The 13402-nt window shown below is 50.6% G+C and overlaps 1 protein-coding gene across 4 annotated transcripts in view; it reads right to left on the reverse strand.

The window, feature by feature from the left end:
* Plec (plectin) overlaps window positions 1-13260 on the reverse strand; it is a 61784-nt gene extending 48524 nt beyond the window's left edge. The window contains exons 1-2 of one of the 4 annotated variants that reach the window (XM_028778802.1): window positions 13217-13260; window positions 11583-11787 (exon numbers count right to left, since the gene is read on the reverse strand). In XM_028778802.1, coding sequence (XP_028634635.1) covers window positions 11583-11781 — 199 coding nt within the window. In that variant the 5' untranslated portion in view covers window positions 11782-11787; window positions 13217-13260. Of the gene's footprint in view, window positions 1-9703; window positions 9838-11582; window positions 11788-12361; window positions 12422-12945; window positions 13034-13216 lie in introns of those variants that run through there. The other 3 variants (XM_028778801.1, XM_028778803.1, XM_028778806.1) reach the window with 3 other exon arrangements.
* Window positions 13261-13402: the final 142 nt, after the last annotated feature.

Raw genomic sequence — 13402 nt, forward strand, 5'->3', positions numbered from 1 at the left:
CGGAAGAGGAGGAGGAGGAGGAGGAGGAGGAGGAGGAGGAGGAGGAGGAGGAGGAGAAGAAGAAGAAGAAGAAGAAGAAGAAGAAGAAGAAGAAGAAGAAGAAGAAGAAATAAATGAGAAAACCATGCTCTTGCATACTAGAAGCAAGGTGATTCTTGTCTTTCAGTAGCCAAGTTGACTGGGTTGTGTTCTACAGGGTGTGCAGAAAACATGGATTCTGACTGAAAAGATTTCCAAGCAGCTATAGATCAGTTTCTTCTTGTGGCTCATCTTAAAAGTCAGGAAGAAAGAGAAATTGAGGAAGGAACCGTTAAACAAAAAGGAACCAGCACTGGCCATTTGGGAAATTCACAGGCCATTCAGTTTGCAAAGAGATGCTGACATGGGGAGCGTCAGTGTCTGGACAGGATGCTCTGGAAAGAAAGGCATATGTGTGACTAGAAAGCCTTTTGCCTAACTGTGACTCATGAGTCCATTCAACTGCCTCTGCAGAGTCAGGAGGGAAGAGATTACCCAGAAAAGCCCTGTGGCAGGCTCTCTGTGACACAGAAGGCAGTCACAGATTTATGAAAATGCTCAGCCAGTAGTGACCCTGCCAGCCTGGACTAAAGGGACAGACAGAAGGAAATGCAGGTGCTAGACTTCCAAGACACTGTAACAGGAACAGGGTGGTAAACCCAGTCAGCTGCAGGCATGCCTTTCAAAAAAAAAAAAGGGCAGCAAAATGGCCTCCTCCTCTTCTTTCTTCCTGGGTCAGGGATTCCTTTGCCTCAGGGAAACAATATGTGTTCCTGTCAAGAGCCAACTGCCCAACTTGGAGGTCCCTTCCACAACTAAGCCAGGACCCAAGACCCCTAGAGGTCAGGAATGAAGAGCCCTAAAGGCCTGTCTGTATCCCAAGCCACACAGGGATCACTTTCATCTTGCACCGGCTTCTACTCCCCAGCGGCCTCCTCCACATCCCTTAGTGGCTGGAATCTGGCTGCACCCCTAAAGAATCCTGCTCAAGTTCCTGTAGGCCTCATCCACTGCTCCCCAGGACTCTGTCTGATCTCAGGACTTTGTGCTCAAACAGATGTGGTGGCTTAGGACTTTAATTCCAGCACTGAGGAGGCAAAGGCAGGCAGGCCAGCCTAGTCTACATAAGAATTCCAGGCTAGCCGAGGGTACACAGAGACCTCAGTGCCAGATAGCCCTCTCCACCTAGCCTGCATCCTCCCAGTCCCTAGACTTGAAGGGTTTTAGGGGACAGGTCTTCCCTACAGATGGCTCCAAATAAGCTGTCCCTTGTCAAGCCCAATCCAGCATTTCTCAGCATGTTGGCTCTCTAGTCACATCCCCATCTGAGTTAGCCACATACACCCAATGCCAACCTACCACTCTGCTTCCCCTAACACGGACATACTACCCCTTCTCAAGTGTTCTCCATCTTCACTGCCACCTCAGTAGCTCCTTAGGGGAACTACGGGATCATTTCAGGGAGCTGGAGTGCCTGCAGGGCTCAGGGTCCACCTGTCTCTCCCAGCAAGTGTGCTGGGGCTTGGCTCTGAATGCAGAGATGCAGCAAGCCATGGGCCCTGCTCTCAGAAGCTGAGTTTGGTGGGGAAAACGATGTTTAAAATACTCCTTGTAGGCCATGAACACACACCCAGACCCTGAAGACGCTATATAATAAATAAACAGATGTGTGTGGGTTTTGTTTTTATTTATATTTGTCTGTATGTGTGTGTCTCGTTCTGTGTGTGCACACATGTATGCACATACATGTGCAGGTACCAGAAGAGGACACTGGATTTTTCCAGAGCTAAAGCTATAGGCTATCACTGTGAGTCTCCAGATGTGGATGCTGCAAACCAAACTTGGTCCTTCCTCTGGAAAAGCAGCAGAGGATCTTAGCCACTAAGCCATGTCTCCAGCTCATGGTTTTGTTCTTCAATAAAAGAAAGCCATTCAGAGCACAGCATAAAACCCAAAGGTCACAGAGTGAAAACAGGCAAATTTGAAAGACTCTTCTGGCCAGGAACTGTGGCACACACAGTTTCAGCTGAGGCAGGATCACTTGAGCACAAGAGTTTGAGACCAGCCTGAGAGACACAGCAAGACCTCATCCCAAGTAATAATAATAGTTATTATTAATGTACAACTTACAAATTAATATTATTTGGGGGTAAAACAGGGTTTCTCTTGTAGCTCTGGCTGTCCTAGAACTCACTCTGTAGACCAGGCTGGCCTTGAACTCATAGACTTGCCTGCCTTTGCCTCTGAGTACTGGGATTAAATGCAAGAATCATCACTCCTGGTTCCAATAATAATTATTTTTATTATTAAATTAAATACTTAAAACAAATTTGCCCAAAGTCACTGTCAACAGGCTCAAATAAAGACAGACTGATACTTGGGAGGCAGAGGCAGAGGCAGGCAGATCTCTTGAGTTTAAGGTCAGCCTGGTGTACAGAGCGAGCTCCAAGACAGCCAGGACTGCATAGTAAAGAAACCCTGTTTCCAAAAACCAAAAGAAAGAAAACAAGAAAGAAGGAAGGAAAGAAAGAAGGGAGGGAGGGAGGGAGGGAGGGAGGGAGGGAGGGACAAATTGATGTTGTTATATTGAATAACTGAATACAAGGGATCCAAAAACTGTTGTTTTCTGGTCTGGGCAGTGATCACAGGCCAGCTCTGAAATGGAAGCTGTACGTGTACAATTTGTACATTTTCCTACAGAAAGGCTAGGCTTCAATAAAAACTTCACTTGCTTACAAAATAACCAGAAAATATGAAGTTCACATAATACACAAAGATATAAATATCTAAAGAACTCTCACAGGGAAAATAAACTTTGGAAAATGGAGCACTAGCTCAGTAAAATGGCTGCCACACAGGCATGAGGGCTCCTCCCAACCATGTCAAAAGCCAGCCATGGGGATAGGAGATGGCTTAGTGGTCAAGAGCACTTGCTGCCCTTCCAGAGGTCCTGGGTTCAATTCCCAATACCCACATGGAGACTTACAACTGTCCCTGGCGGTTCAGGCTAGCCTACTTGTTGCAGGCCAAGGAGAAACCCTGAATCAAAACAAACAGACAGACAGATAGTACAGCACCAGGGAATGACACTGAGGCTGTTCTCTGACCTCCACATCTCACATATGGTCACATATGTACACTTGCACACGCTGTAACACATGTCACCCAACACAGAGAGTACAGGCACCTGCTGACAACCTAAGTTCAGTCCCTGGAGCCCACAAGGTGGACATAGAGAAACAACCCTTACGAATCCCCCTTCCCTCCTCATGCCCACTCTAACACATCTATGATGTCTATCGTTCGTCCCTTCCCCCCTCGCAACGCACATACGCGTGAAAAATGTAAGAAGAAAAATTAGAAATATAAATGGCCAATAACTCTATGAAACGACACTGGCCTTCATTAATAATCATATAACACAGGATAATTCAAATTAGAATTTTCTCTGCAAGACTGTAGAAAGTTCTGAGTTACATCTGAAGGATTCATCTACATTGGAGATCAATCTAGAAATACGTTTTTAATTTTTATTAGTGTGTGTGTGTGTGTGTGTGCACAAATGTACCAGGAGTGCTTGTGGAAGGCAGACAACCTTGAGAGTTAGTTCTCCCCTTCCTCCCTGGGCCCCGGGGATTGAACTCAGGCTGTCAGGCGCATGCTGCAAGTGCTTTTTATCCACTGAGCCAGCTCACTGGCCCTAGAAACACAACCTTTAAAAAAAAATGTATTGTTTAAGATTTCATTTTACTATTTTTTATTTGTACGTGTGGGTATGTGTCTGTGTATGCCACACGAGTGCAGGTGCCTGTGGAAGCCAGAAGAGCATGCTGGTTCCCTTAGAGCTGAGATAAGAGAAATAAGTCAGCCAGCATGGGCTCTGGGACTAGAACTCAGGGTTTCTGAAGACAAGAGCTCTACACCACCAACTTATCTCTCTAGCCCCAATGACCTTTTAAAATAAGTTCAATGTCCATTTAAGGATCAAGTAAATAAACACTAGTGCTTCCAGGTAATAGAGTATCTTGTAATCATTTAAGACCATGAGACTCTTGTGGTGGCATTCAATAGGGGAAAAAAAAATCTTTGCAACAAATCATGCTGGGACAACAGGATACTCACACACGCTGAAGTAGACACCTACCTCATGTCACGTACAAAATGATCTCAAAACAGACCAAAGGCCTCCACATAAGAACTAAACAGAGGGGCTGCAGAGATTGCTCAGCTCTGAACACCGCCTGCTCCTTTGAATGACTCAGGTTCAAGTCCCGCTTATACAAGGCAGCTGACAACCCTCTGTAACTCTAGTCCTGGGTGATCTGATGCGTTCGTTCTTCTGGCCTCTACAGGCACGGCACACACATGGTGTATATACAAGCAGGCAATATACTCAGAAACTGAATTTTTTAAAAAAAAATTAATGAGCTAAATATATATGACCAGACGTGTAGCTCAGTGGTGACCGCTCACCTCTCGTGTGTAAAGCCTTGGGTCCAATCCCAGAACCACAAAAATAAACAAATAAATAGTACAACAAATAGTAAGTATAAAAGTAAGAATAAGAATAAGCAAAAAAAAAAAAAAAAAAAGAAAAAGAAGAAGAAGAAGAACAACAACAACAACAACAACAACAACGGGACTGAAGAAGTGGCTAAGTGGCTGCTCCTCCAGAGGTCCTGAGTTCAATTCCCAGCACACACATGGTGGTTCACAACAATCTGTAATGGGGATCTGATGCCTTCTTCTGGTGTGTCTGAAGATAGTGTCAGTGTACTCATATACATAAAATAAATCTTTTAACAAAAAGATCCAGAAGAGGAAGAGGAGGAAAAAGAGGAAGAAGGAAGAAGAGGAAGGAGGAAGAGGAGGAGGAGAAAGAAGAAAAGCCATAAGCATAAGATTTTCTAGCTTTGGTTAGAGCGATGGTTTCTTAGATACAACATGAAATCATAACCAATCAAAAATAAATCAATAAATAGATATATAATAATAATGAAAATGTAATACACCTTCTGAGCTGGGAAGACGGCTCAACAGGTACAGGCACTTACTACCAGGCTGAGGGGCTGAGTTCAATCCCTGATACCCACACGGAAGGAAAGATGTAAATTCCACACAGTGTCCTTCAGCCTCCACATGTTCACTATGACACATGCCTGCCCCACCCAACAAACAGTAAGTGTAAAATTCCTCAGTTAAAAATACTTTTTCAGCCAGGCAGTGGTGGTGCACGCCTTTAATCCCAGCACTTGGGAGGCAGAGGCAGGTGGATTTCTGAGTTCAAGGCCAGCCTGGTCTACAGAGTGAGTTGCAGGACAGCCAGGACTACACAGAGAAACCCTGTCTCGAAAAACCAAAAAAAATACAAACCCCACAAAACTTTTTCAGAACTTAAGTATTCAAAAGATACTTCAATAAATTAGAAAGGCACCTAGCATGCTGAAGGCCTTAGGTTCCACGCACCACTCCACAAAAGGAAAAAAGTAAGTAGAAAAATTAATAGATGGGTAATGGAAAGAGGGAAGGAAATGTACTGAAGACATTAGAAACTTCAGGCAGTGATACTGGGAGAGTAGAGTACTTCAGGTACTGTGGAAAACCATCTGGCAGTTCCTCAAATGGTTAAATATAGAATGACCACATGACCCAGCAATTCCACTCCTAGTCATCTACCCAAGAGAAAGATACAAATCCACACACTGATGTGTGTGCAAATGTTGCCAGACCATTAGTCATAATAATCCAAACACTCATCAGCTAATAAATATGCACAGAAATGTTGCTATATCTATAAAATGAGATATTCTACCATGGTGGCATATGTTGGAAGCTCAATGCTCCGGAGGTGAAGACAGGAGTACTGTGAGTTCAAGGCCAGTCAGGTTACACTGCATGATCCTGTCACAAAAAGAGAGTGCGGGGAGAGCAGGGAGGTGGATAAAAGACTGGTATGTGTGAAAGAAGGCAGACTTAAACAAGAGTCCAGTTAGATGAAAGAGTCAATCCAGAATCCGTAAGAGCTAAAAGCAGACCAGTTACAAGAGCAGGGAACAGGGGACAAAATGTTCTGGAACTAATTATGATGAATGTACAACCCTGTAAATATCCTAATACGTATAAAAATCACTCAATTATATATATACATATGTATGTATGTATGTATACTTTTTTTTATTTTTTGAAACAGGGTTTCTTTTGAATTTGGAGATCTGCCTGCCTCTGCCTCACAAGTGCTGGGGTGAAAGGCGCACACCAATCCCACCCGGTGAGTTGTCACGTTACATAAGTGAATTGCATTATGACCTGTGAAATGCATCCAAACACTAAGCATGGGGTCAACTGAACAAGGGCTAACAAGGAAAGCCAGTGTCTCCAGAGGTCATCACAGTCTGAGAACTAGTGAGTACAGGAAGCTCTGTCTCCCTCTTTCCAGTTCCCTCCCCTCCCCTACCTCACACACACTAGCACCGCCACCAGCACCTCACTACTTTTCTAAGGTAGTTCTATTGTGCCAGACTTTTTTTTAGTGTTTTCCTTTCCACAGTTGAGAGATCACAAGTCCTCTCCAAAGAGCCCCAAACAACTGCCAGCCCTCGCCCTTGCCAGCTGAGCCCGACTGCAGAGGATCCCTGTACAGTCACCGTTCATCTGTGCAAACACCGAAAATGCAAGCTGGGGGGTTGGGGGGTTGCTGGTGCCAGGGACAAAGATAACAGAGCTCAGAGTCCAGTATGGAGAAGGACAGGAACACAGGAGAGTGTGTCACCCACAGCAGTACCAAGTAGGCCATAGCCTTCAAAGGAGTTTGGGAGCCCCTGGACAGGTCTTGCTATAGACACGGACACAGCTCCCGGTCTCTTTTCAACCACCTTTTCCTCAGCCTGGTGTGGCTCTCTCAGGCAGATACTCCTTGCAGATTCCCAACCCCCAATCCTTACCCACTCACCAATAGCACACACCCCTGCCTCGGTTCTTATGCCTTCTGCCCTGACGACCTGGCAGTGTGGCCATCACTCTGCCAAGCGCTACCCAGCCACCCATGCTGCCTGTTACTATTTGGTTCCCATAGTGGACAGGGTAGCCTCGAAGGTGCTGCTCTTGTCCATGGTAAACTGTACCCTGACTCATAGTTGAGGGTGGAGGAGGACTCAAGCTTTTTCTTCTTCACCAAACATCCCTATCTCTGTATACTTAAATTACCTCCTCTCCCTCAAAACTCTCCCTGGCCCCCTCATGGCCACAGCTCCTGTAGCACAGCAGCATGGCACAGCTCTGGGAGCCATTACGAACCAGGCTCAGGGAACCAGGGGTCAGGATGCCTCTCACAGGCCAACCAATTGGCAGTACAAGGATCAGCCCGCCGAATCGCAGCAAGGGTGGTACCCTCTGTCTGGTTAGGCACCCAGAGCTCTCTAGCCACAAGCCCCATTGGTTTTCAACTCTGAAAGAATCTCCACCGATAGGAGAGGCACGGTAGATGGGGAAGATAGAGGGGCTCAAGAAGACAGGAAGTTTAGAAAGTTTTAGGATAAGCATTGCCCTGTGGGAATGGCTGGGGATTTCCAAAGAAGAGTAGCCAGGAATGACTCTAGGGAAGAGGCCTGGGAAGTTGTAAATAGGAATGAAGGTCAATGGGAGGAGAGTCAAAAGGTGAAGGCAGCATCTCTTTAAAGGCTAGGGCCATTTCTCAGTTCAGGCGCTCGGAGTGGAATGTCCTAGGGCAGGTGAGCTCCCCTACCTTCAGAGAATTAGCCAGTGGTAAGCTGGGACTAGAAGAGAGGCATAATCACCTAATGGGGAGCATAAGACAGCTCCCCATATCCTTGCCATCCAGGGACCTCAGCAGCCCGATGGGACGGACCACTAGGGCCCAGTCTCAATGAGATTACTAGGGTCAGGTCTCAAAAGGAAGCAGGATGCACGGGGCACGTCTGGCCTCCTCTAGGCTATTTCTTTCCTTGGTCTATAGCCCCAGTGCTTAGCTAGCCCCTGTATGGAGTCAGAGTCAAGAAGACTCGTGCCTCAGAAGCATTCTTGAACCTCACTCTCTGCTCTGGGAGCCCCCAGCACCTGCTATACTGCTTAGCAACTCAGCTACTTTGAGGCTGGGGAGACACGCATGTACAGGCAGCTGTACCCATCAATTCCACTTCAGGCAGCACTCCTGTACCCACTGCCCTCTCACCAGCCTTCAATGCCACCCATGCCAGAAGACAGACAAAGACTAATACTGCCCGGTGGGCCTAACATAAACCTCTGTCTCCAGTGGAACTAGGCTAGGAGAGGACACAGAGCTGGGCCCAAGGAACCTGTCAGTACACTCCTGGATGAGCAGGAACCTCCCCCCTCAGGAAGAAGAGGCCATCATGGCTTTAGCTTGATACTTTAACAAGACTCTAGCACTGGACCATATAAGCCCAGCAAACCAACCAGACAAGGAAGGCTTGAGGGGTGCCACTATATATAGTCAATACTGGTCTACAGTACTGCCCTGGGGCTTGCCAACAGGACTGTGGCCCAAGGAGACAGATATTTCCTTGCCCTGCATCTTTCCAGATAGACCCTCGAGGAGTGAACATCAGCCCAGCCTTCCCAGTGGTATTCTAGGGGTACAGTGGTCAAGCTCAAGAGCCCACAGTTTCAGGAGCATCACTACCTGATCCTCAGGAGCAAACAAGCCAGCCACAGAACTAGCAGACCCCCACACAGCACAGCCACTGTGCCCGCAGGACTGTGAAACATACCCTGCCTGGGTGGGGTGTGGGGTGGAGAGGCACCCAAGCTCCAGGCAAAGCTGTAGCCGGACAGCTCTCCCTGAGCTGCCCTTGGGGGCAGAGCCAGCAAAACCAGCCATGTGGAGCTGGAACCTGTTTTGTTGGGCTCTGCCTGGGGCCTCCGTATCAACCCTCCTCAATGGCATTATACCCAGACCTCTAAGTGTTTGAAAGCTGGGAGGTACAGTTGGACATGCTACTTAGAGCTTACAGACCCCAGCCCAGAGCCAAGCATTTGGGCCTTGAGTGGCTGACAGCGTCCAGAACCTGGGCAGGTCCTAGGCTCCAGGAGGACATGGAACGGGTTAAGTTGCCAAAGCCACAGACTGGGTCGGATAGGCTCTGAAGTTCCTCTAGACATGAAGGGGCTATTTCCAGGGGACAAAGTCAGGGTGCAATGGAATTCCCTGCCAAGGGAGGGTGTGGCCCAGTCCTGACCAGTTTGGGGAGGTGAGGAGAGGCAGCAGCTATGCCATTCACTGCCAGGCAGTAGCAGCCACCCCCCACCCCACACAGACAGTTGCCCCAGAGGAGAGGCAGGGGATGGCTTAGCCTTGACCCACGTGTCTGCTGGGTAAAGACACCGGACACTAGTCTAGACTGCGGACCCTGAAAAGCCCTGCTTCATACATATACCCGCCCCCACCAGGGCCCACCCCGGCCACCCGTGCCTGGAGATGTCCTATTAAGGTCATAGACGCGGGGGCTCTGCGGAGCGCATCCATCCCTTCCCCGGGCCCCGAAGGCTGTAGGGAGCGAGCGAAGTTAGTGAGACTTGCTGCGAATGACTGGGCTCTGTTGGGACAACGGTCGGGGACAGCAGCTGGGGACACGGCCGGCTGTCAGGCTGGTTAACCTGGAGGGGCCCGCGTGCCCGAAAGGGCAGACAGGGGCCAGAGGCTCCGTACCTTTGTACTTCTCCCGCACCTCCTCGTAGGCCTGGATGAAATCCTGTTCGTCGGGTGGTGGGCCAGACGTCAGCAGATGGGCCATGCTGGCGGGAGAAGAACGCAACGGGCCGCCGCGCAAGGCCAGCCCTGGCGGCCGCTCTGCCCCCGCCGCCTCCGCGCGCACGGCTTAAAGAGGCCTCCCCCGCCCCGCCCCGCCCCGCACCCAGGATGCCCCACGGGCGGGGCGGGGCCCGGCCGGCCAGCCGCCGACCTGCCCCGTAGCTGTAACCGCTGCCTGGCGCCCCTTCGCGGGAATCTGAGCCTTGATCCCACACACATCCAGTTGCAAACACTTCCCTGCCTACTCAGGAACCAGAGGCGGCTGACAGAACTCGGGCTAAGGCGGCCGTTTCCCTGGGCCGGCCACGACTTCTCCAACTCCTTCGCCCTGGGCAACTTCACCTGGCCACCTGAGCGTGGCCCTTCCTGCCTGGCTCCCTCCCTCCTTTCGCCGTTAATAACTTCCCTTGGTCATAACAGTGGAGATATAGTTGGCATCGCCGAAATATAAGAAGCCCTTGGAACACAAGAAAAAGTCGCACATAAAAAAAGACGTAGTACACAATTTACAAAAGAAAATACCTTAGTAATTAAAAAAAAAAAGTTCCTTTCTACCCATCCGTCTGACACAGACCGCCCAGTATCGACACGCCTTCCTTTCCCGATTGACTCTGCATTGTTCCTGGAAAACTTGTATGGACCACGAGCAGAAGCTCTGCGTCTAGAAATCAGTCCTTAGAAAATTACCAGAGAGCACAAAGACTATACAGCAAGTGGGGCTAGCTACAGCATGAAGAGCAGTAAACACAGAAACCACCCAACCAGTTAAAAAGGGCTTCTGGGCTACCCTACCCTCACCCCTGTCTTTAAAGGTCTGAGGTAGTGAAGGGTATTCAAAACTTCAAATGGGAAAATAACCCCTTTTGTAAGATCATCATTGTGTGTGTGTGTGTGTCCGCCCACGCGTGCACGCGCGCCCCCACCCCCTCGCCCTCACCCCACCCCCACCTCCGCGCCCGCACATGCCCGCACATGCACTCAGATAAGGAATAGTCCTAGAGGCAGGGTGGGGAGTATGTTTTTTATCTCTTCCCTCCCATCTCCACAAGCTGCTGCTATGCTTCCACCAGCGAAGTTCCTCGATGTTGTACCATCTCCATGCTCAGCACCTGGCCTTTCAGCTCTCAAGTCTACCCTTACCACCTCCTGGGTTTCAAACAGCTCATCATCTCCTAGGGGATGGAGTCAGTGTTCCCTTTCCCAGGTCATCCCACCCAATGGCCTCCAGCCTTTGATGACCCACTTCTCACAGGTACAGGCTGCCCTCCAGCTAGCTACCTTCCGACTGCCTGCTGCCTCCCATGGTGCCTTTCGCTTCAGTCATTTCCATCCTCAGACTGGCAGCTCCTGAAAGGAACAGCTGGACTCTGGCTCATGGAGGTTCTAAGGCTCTCACAGATTGAACATCTGCTTTCCAGGTGACAATGTAGTCCCACCCTGAGATGGCACCCCAGATTGGAGAAGCAGTTTGACCTCAAGAGACCAAGAAATTATTCCAGCTGAAGATGGGCGTCTGGACCCAGGAGACCACTGCTGAGCTCCTACAGCAGGAAGTCAGACGTCAGCCCTTACTTTAAAAGCCCTCCAACCTCCTGCAGCTACCAAGGTCGAGCCAGCAGGTGGAGCTGTGTTACCTGAACTCACTAGTTCAGAATAAGACCTCCCTCATAGCTGATCACCCCTGGTGTCTTATCCAGTCCAATTCCTGAATGCAGTACATAGAAGGTGTTTAACACCTGTGCTGATGAGGCAAGCTGACCAGACCCTTCCCCATTACCTGCAATGCGGATGACGGCCCGCTCTGCGGGATCCAAGACGCTCCCATTGCCCACAGAGCCACCTCCGCTTCGCCGGCTTCTCTGTGTTTTCCCAAGGTTCCAGGGCAGTGTGTCCCCGGGGCTGGGTGAACCACTACTTCCATTGGAACTACCTTCAGCCACTGCCACTGGCCGGACCTCGGAATCCTCCCCTGACATGGCCTCCTGGAGGGAAAGTAAGAAGGATTCACACTCTTACCTGTGGGGAAAGTCGATACTGTACACTGACCCACCATCACCTCCTTAACCTGAACATTGATACCAAACTCCTCCTGTCTTGCTCATACACTCACCCCCTGATGCTCATCCCACACTTTACATTCTCTCTCCCATTCCTATCTATCCTCACCTCCTCCAGCACACACACTGACCATCGTTCCTGTCTCTTAGTTACCCAAACGCCAACTATCCCCGCCCCCATCCACAGCACAGGACACTGACTCCACCCTCCACCTGTCAAACCGGAGGAGAAGAGGGCGCTACCTTCAAGCACACATTGATAGGACCCTGTCACTAGGACAAGAGCTCCCATTCCCTCCATTTCAGTCTTGGACTCCCTGTCCTCTGATCCTCCAATAGGCTGGCAAGGAGGCCATCAACAAACACGGCTCATGTCCCCTTTGTCCCACTCTTCAAAACAAGACCCTCAACCCCAGTCCGTGGTCACTGCATCTACCTCCAGGCTCAGTCTTTAGGACTTCCCATCACTCTACCCCATCTCTAGCCTATACGGTCCTACCTCCGTCTCTGCGATCTCTGCAGCAAAGGCCTATAAATAGCTGAAGCCGCAGCGGCGTGGGTTGCGGGAACTCGGATGCGGCAAGGCCCGGGGGAGCCCGTCAGCCGCTCTAGCAACCCACCAGCTTATTGCGTGCAGCCAAAGCGCACGTATCCCCCGCGCGTGTACACGCCCCAGCTCCCTGCCCCAAGAGCACTGGCGTGCGAAGAGGTGAATGGGGCTCTGTCTCAGCGGGGGTGGCATACAGTGGGGGCACAATGTGGGCTCTGTGCCTCGCCCTCAGGCCAAGGGAAAAGTCAACGGTCCTCAAGCTGGTGCCTCTCTCGACCCCACTCCACCGCAGGGTCCTTCGGTGGCTGTCTCTGTTCCAGCCCCCAACCGAGCCTGCCTTCATCGCGGCGTTTTCTGCCCACACTCAAGCACCTCCCGTCCAGTTCCGCAATTTCCTGATCCCAGGGAGGTGTTGATCTCTGCATAGAGCAAGAGGGGCTGCGAAGCAGCACCTAGTTCCGGGTGGTCTGAAGCCATCCACCCCTACCCGCCTTCCCCCCCAAACTCCCAACATATCTGGAGCCTCTCCATACCCTCCCAGTTCTACGCTCCTGGTGGTTCCGCTTGCCTCAGCCGCTGCAGCCAGACTCCTGGGGCCCGGGAGAACCGCGGAGGCAGCACAGGCGGGGCTAATCCAGAGCCCCGCCCCGGTCCCACCAAGAGCTGCGCTGCCCGGGCACCTCAGAAAGCGAGCAAACGATTCACGCGTGACCGGGCTACGCGCCAAGAGTACTGGACCGGGAGGTTGCAGAACCGGAGCCGAAGATAGGACTAGCTCAGAAAGCACCCACCGAGTGCTCACACCTTGGTGGGCGGTGCGTGAGGGAGAAAGAGATGCTGCTGGCGATCGTGAGGTCGTAGGAGTGCACCGCGTCCAGACGCCTGGATCCACTGCCCACCGCCGCCCCCACCCCTCCGTGAACAGCTGACGCGGTCCCTAGCCACGTGGGTGGCCCCCACTCTCCCAAATAGATCGGATTCCGAGTTCCA

Source organism: Grammomys surdaster, unplaced genomic scaffold (genome assembly GCF_004785775.1).
Source record: "Grammomys surdaster isolate TR1022 unplaced genomic scaffold, NIH_TR_1.0 342, whole genome shotgun sequence".
In the NCBI taxonomy this organism is placed as follows: domain Eukaryota; kingdom Metazoa; phylum Chordata; class Mammalia; order Rodentia; family Muridae; genus Grammomys; species Grammomys surdaster.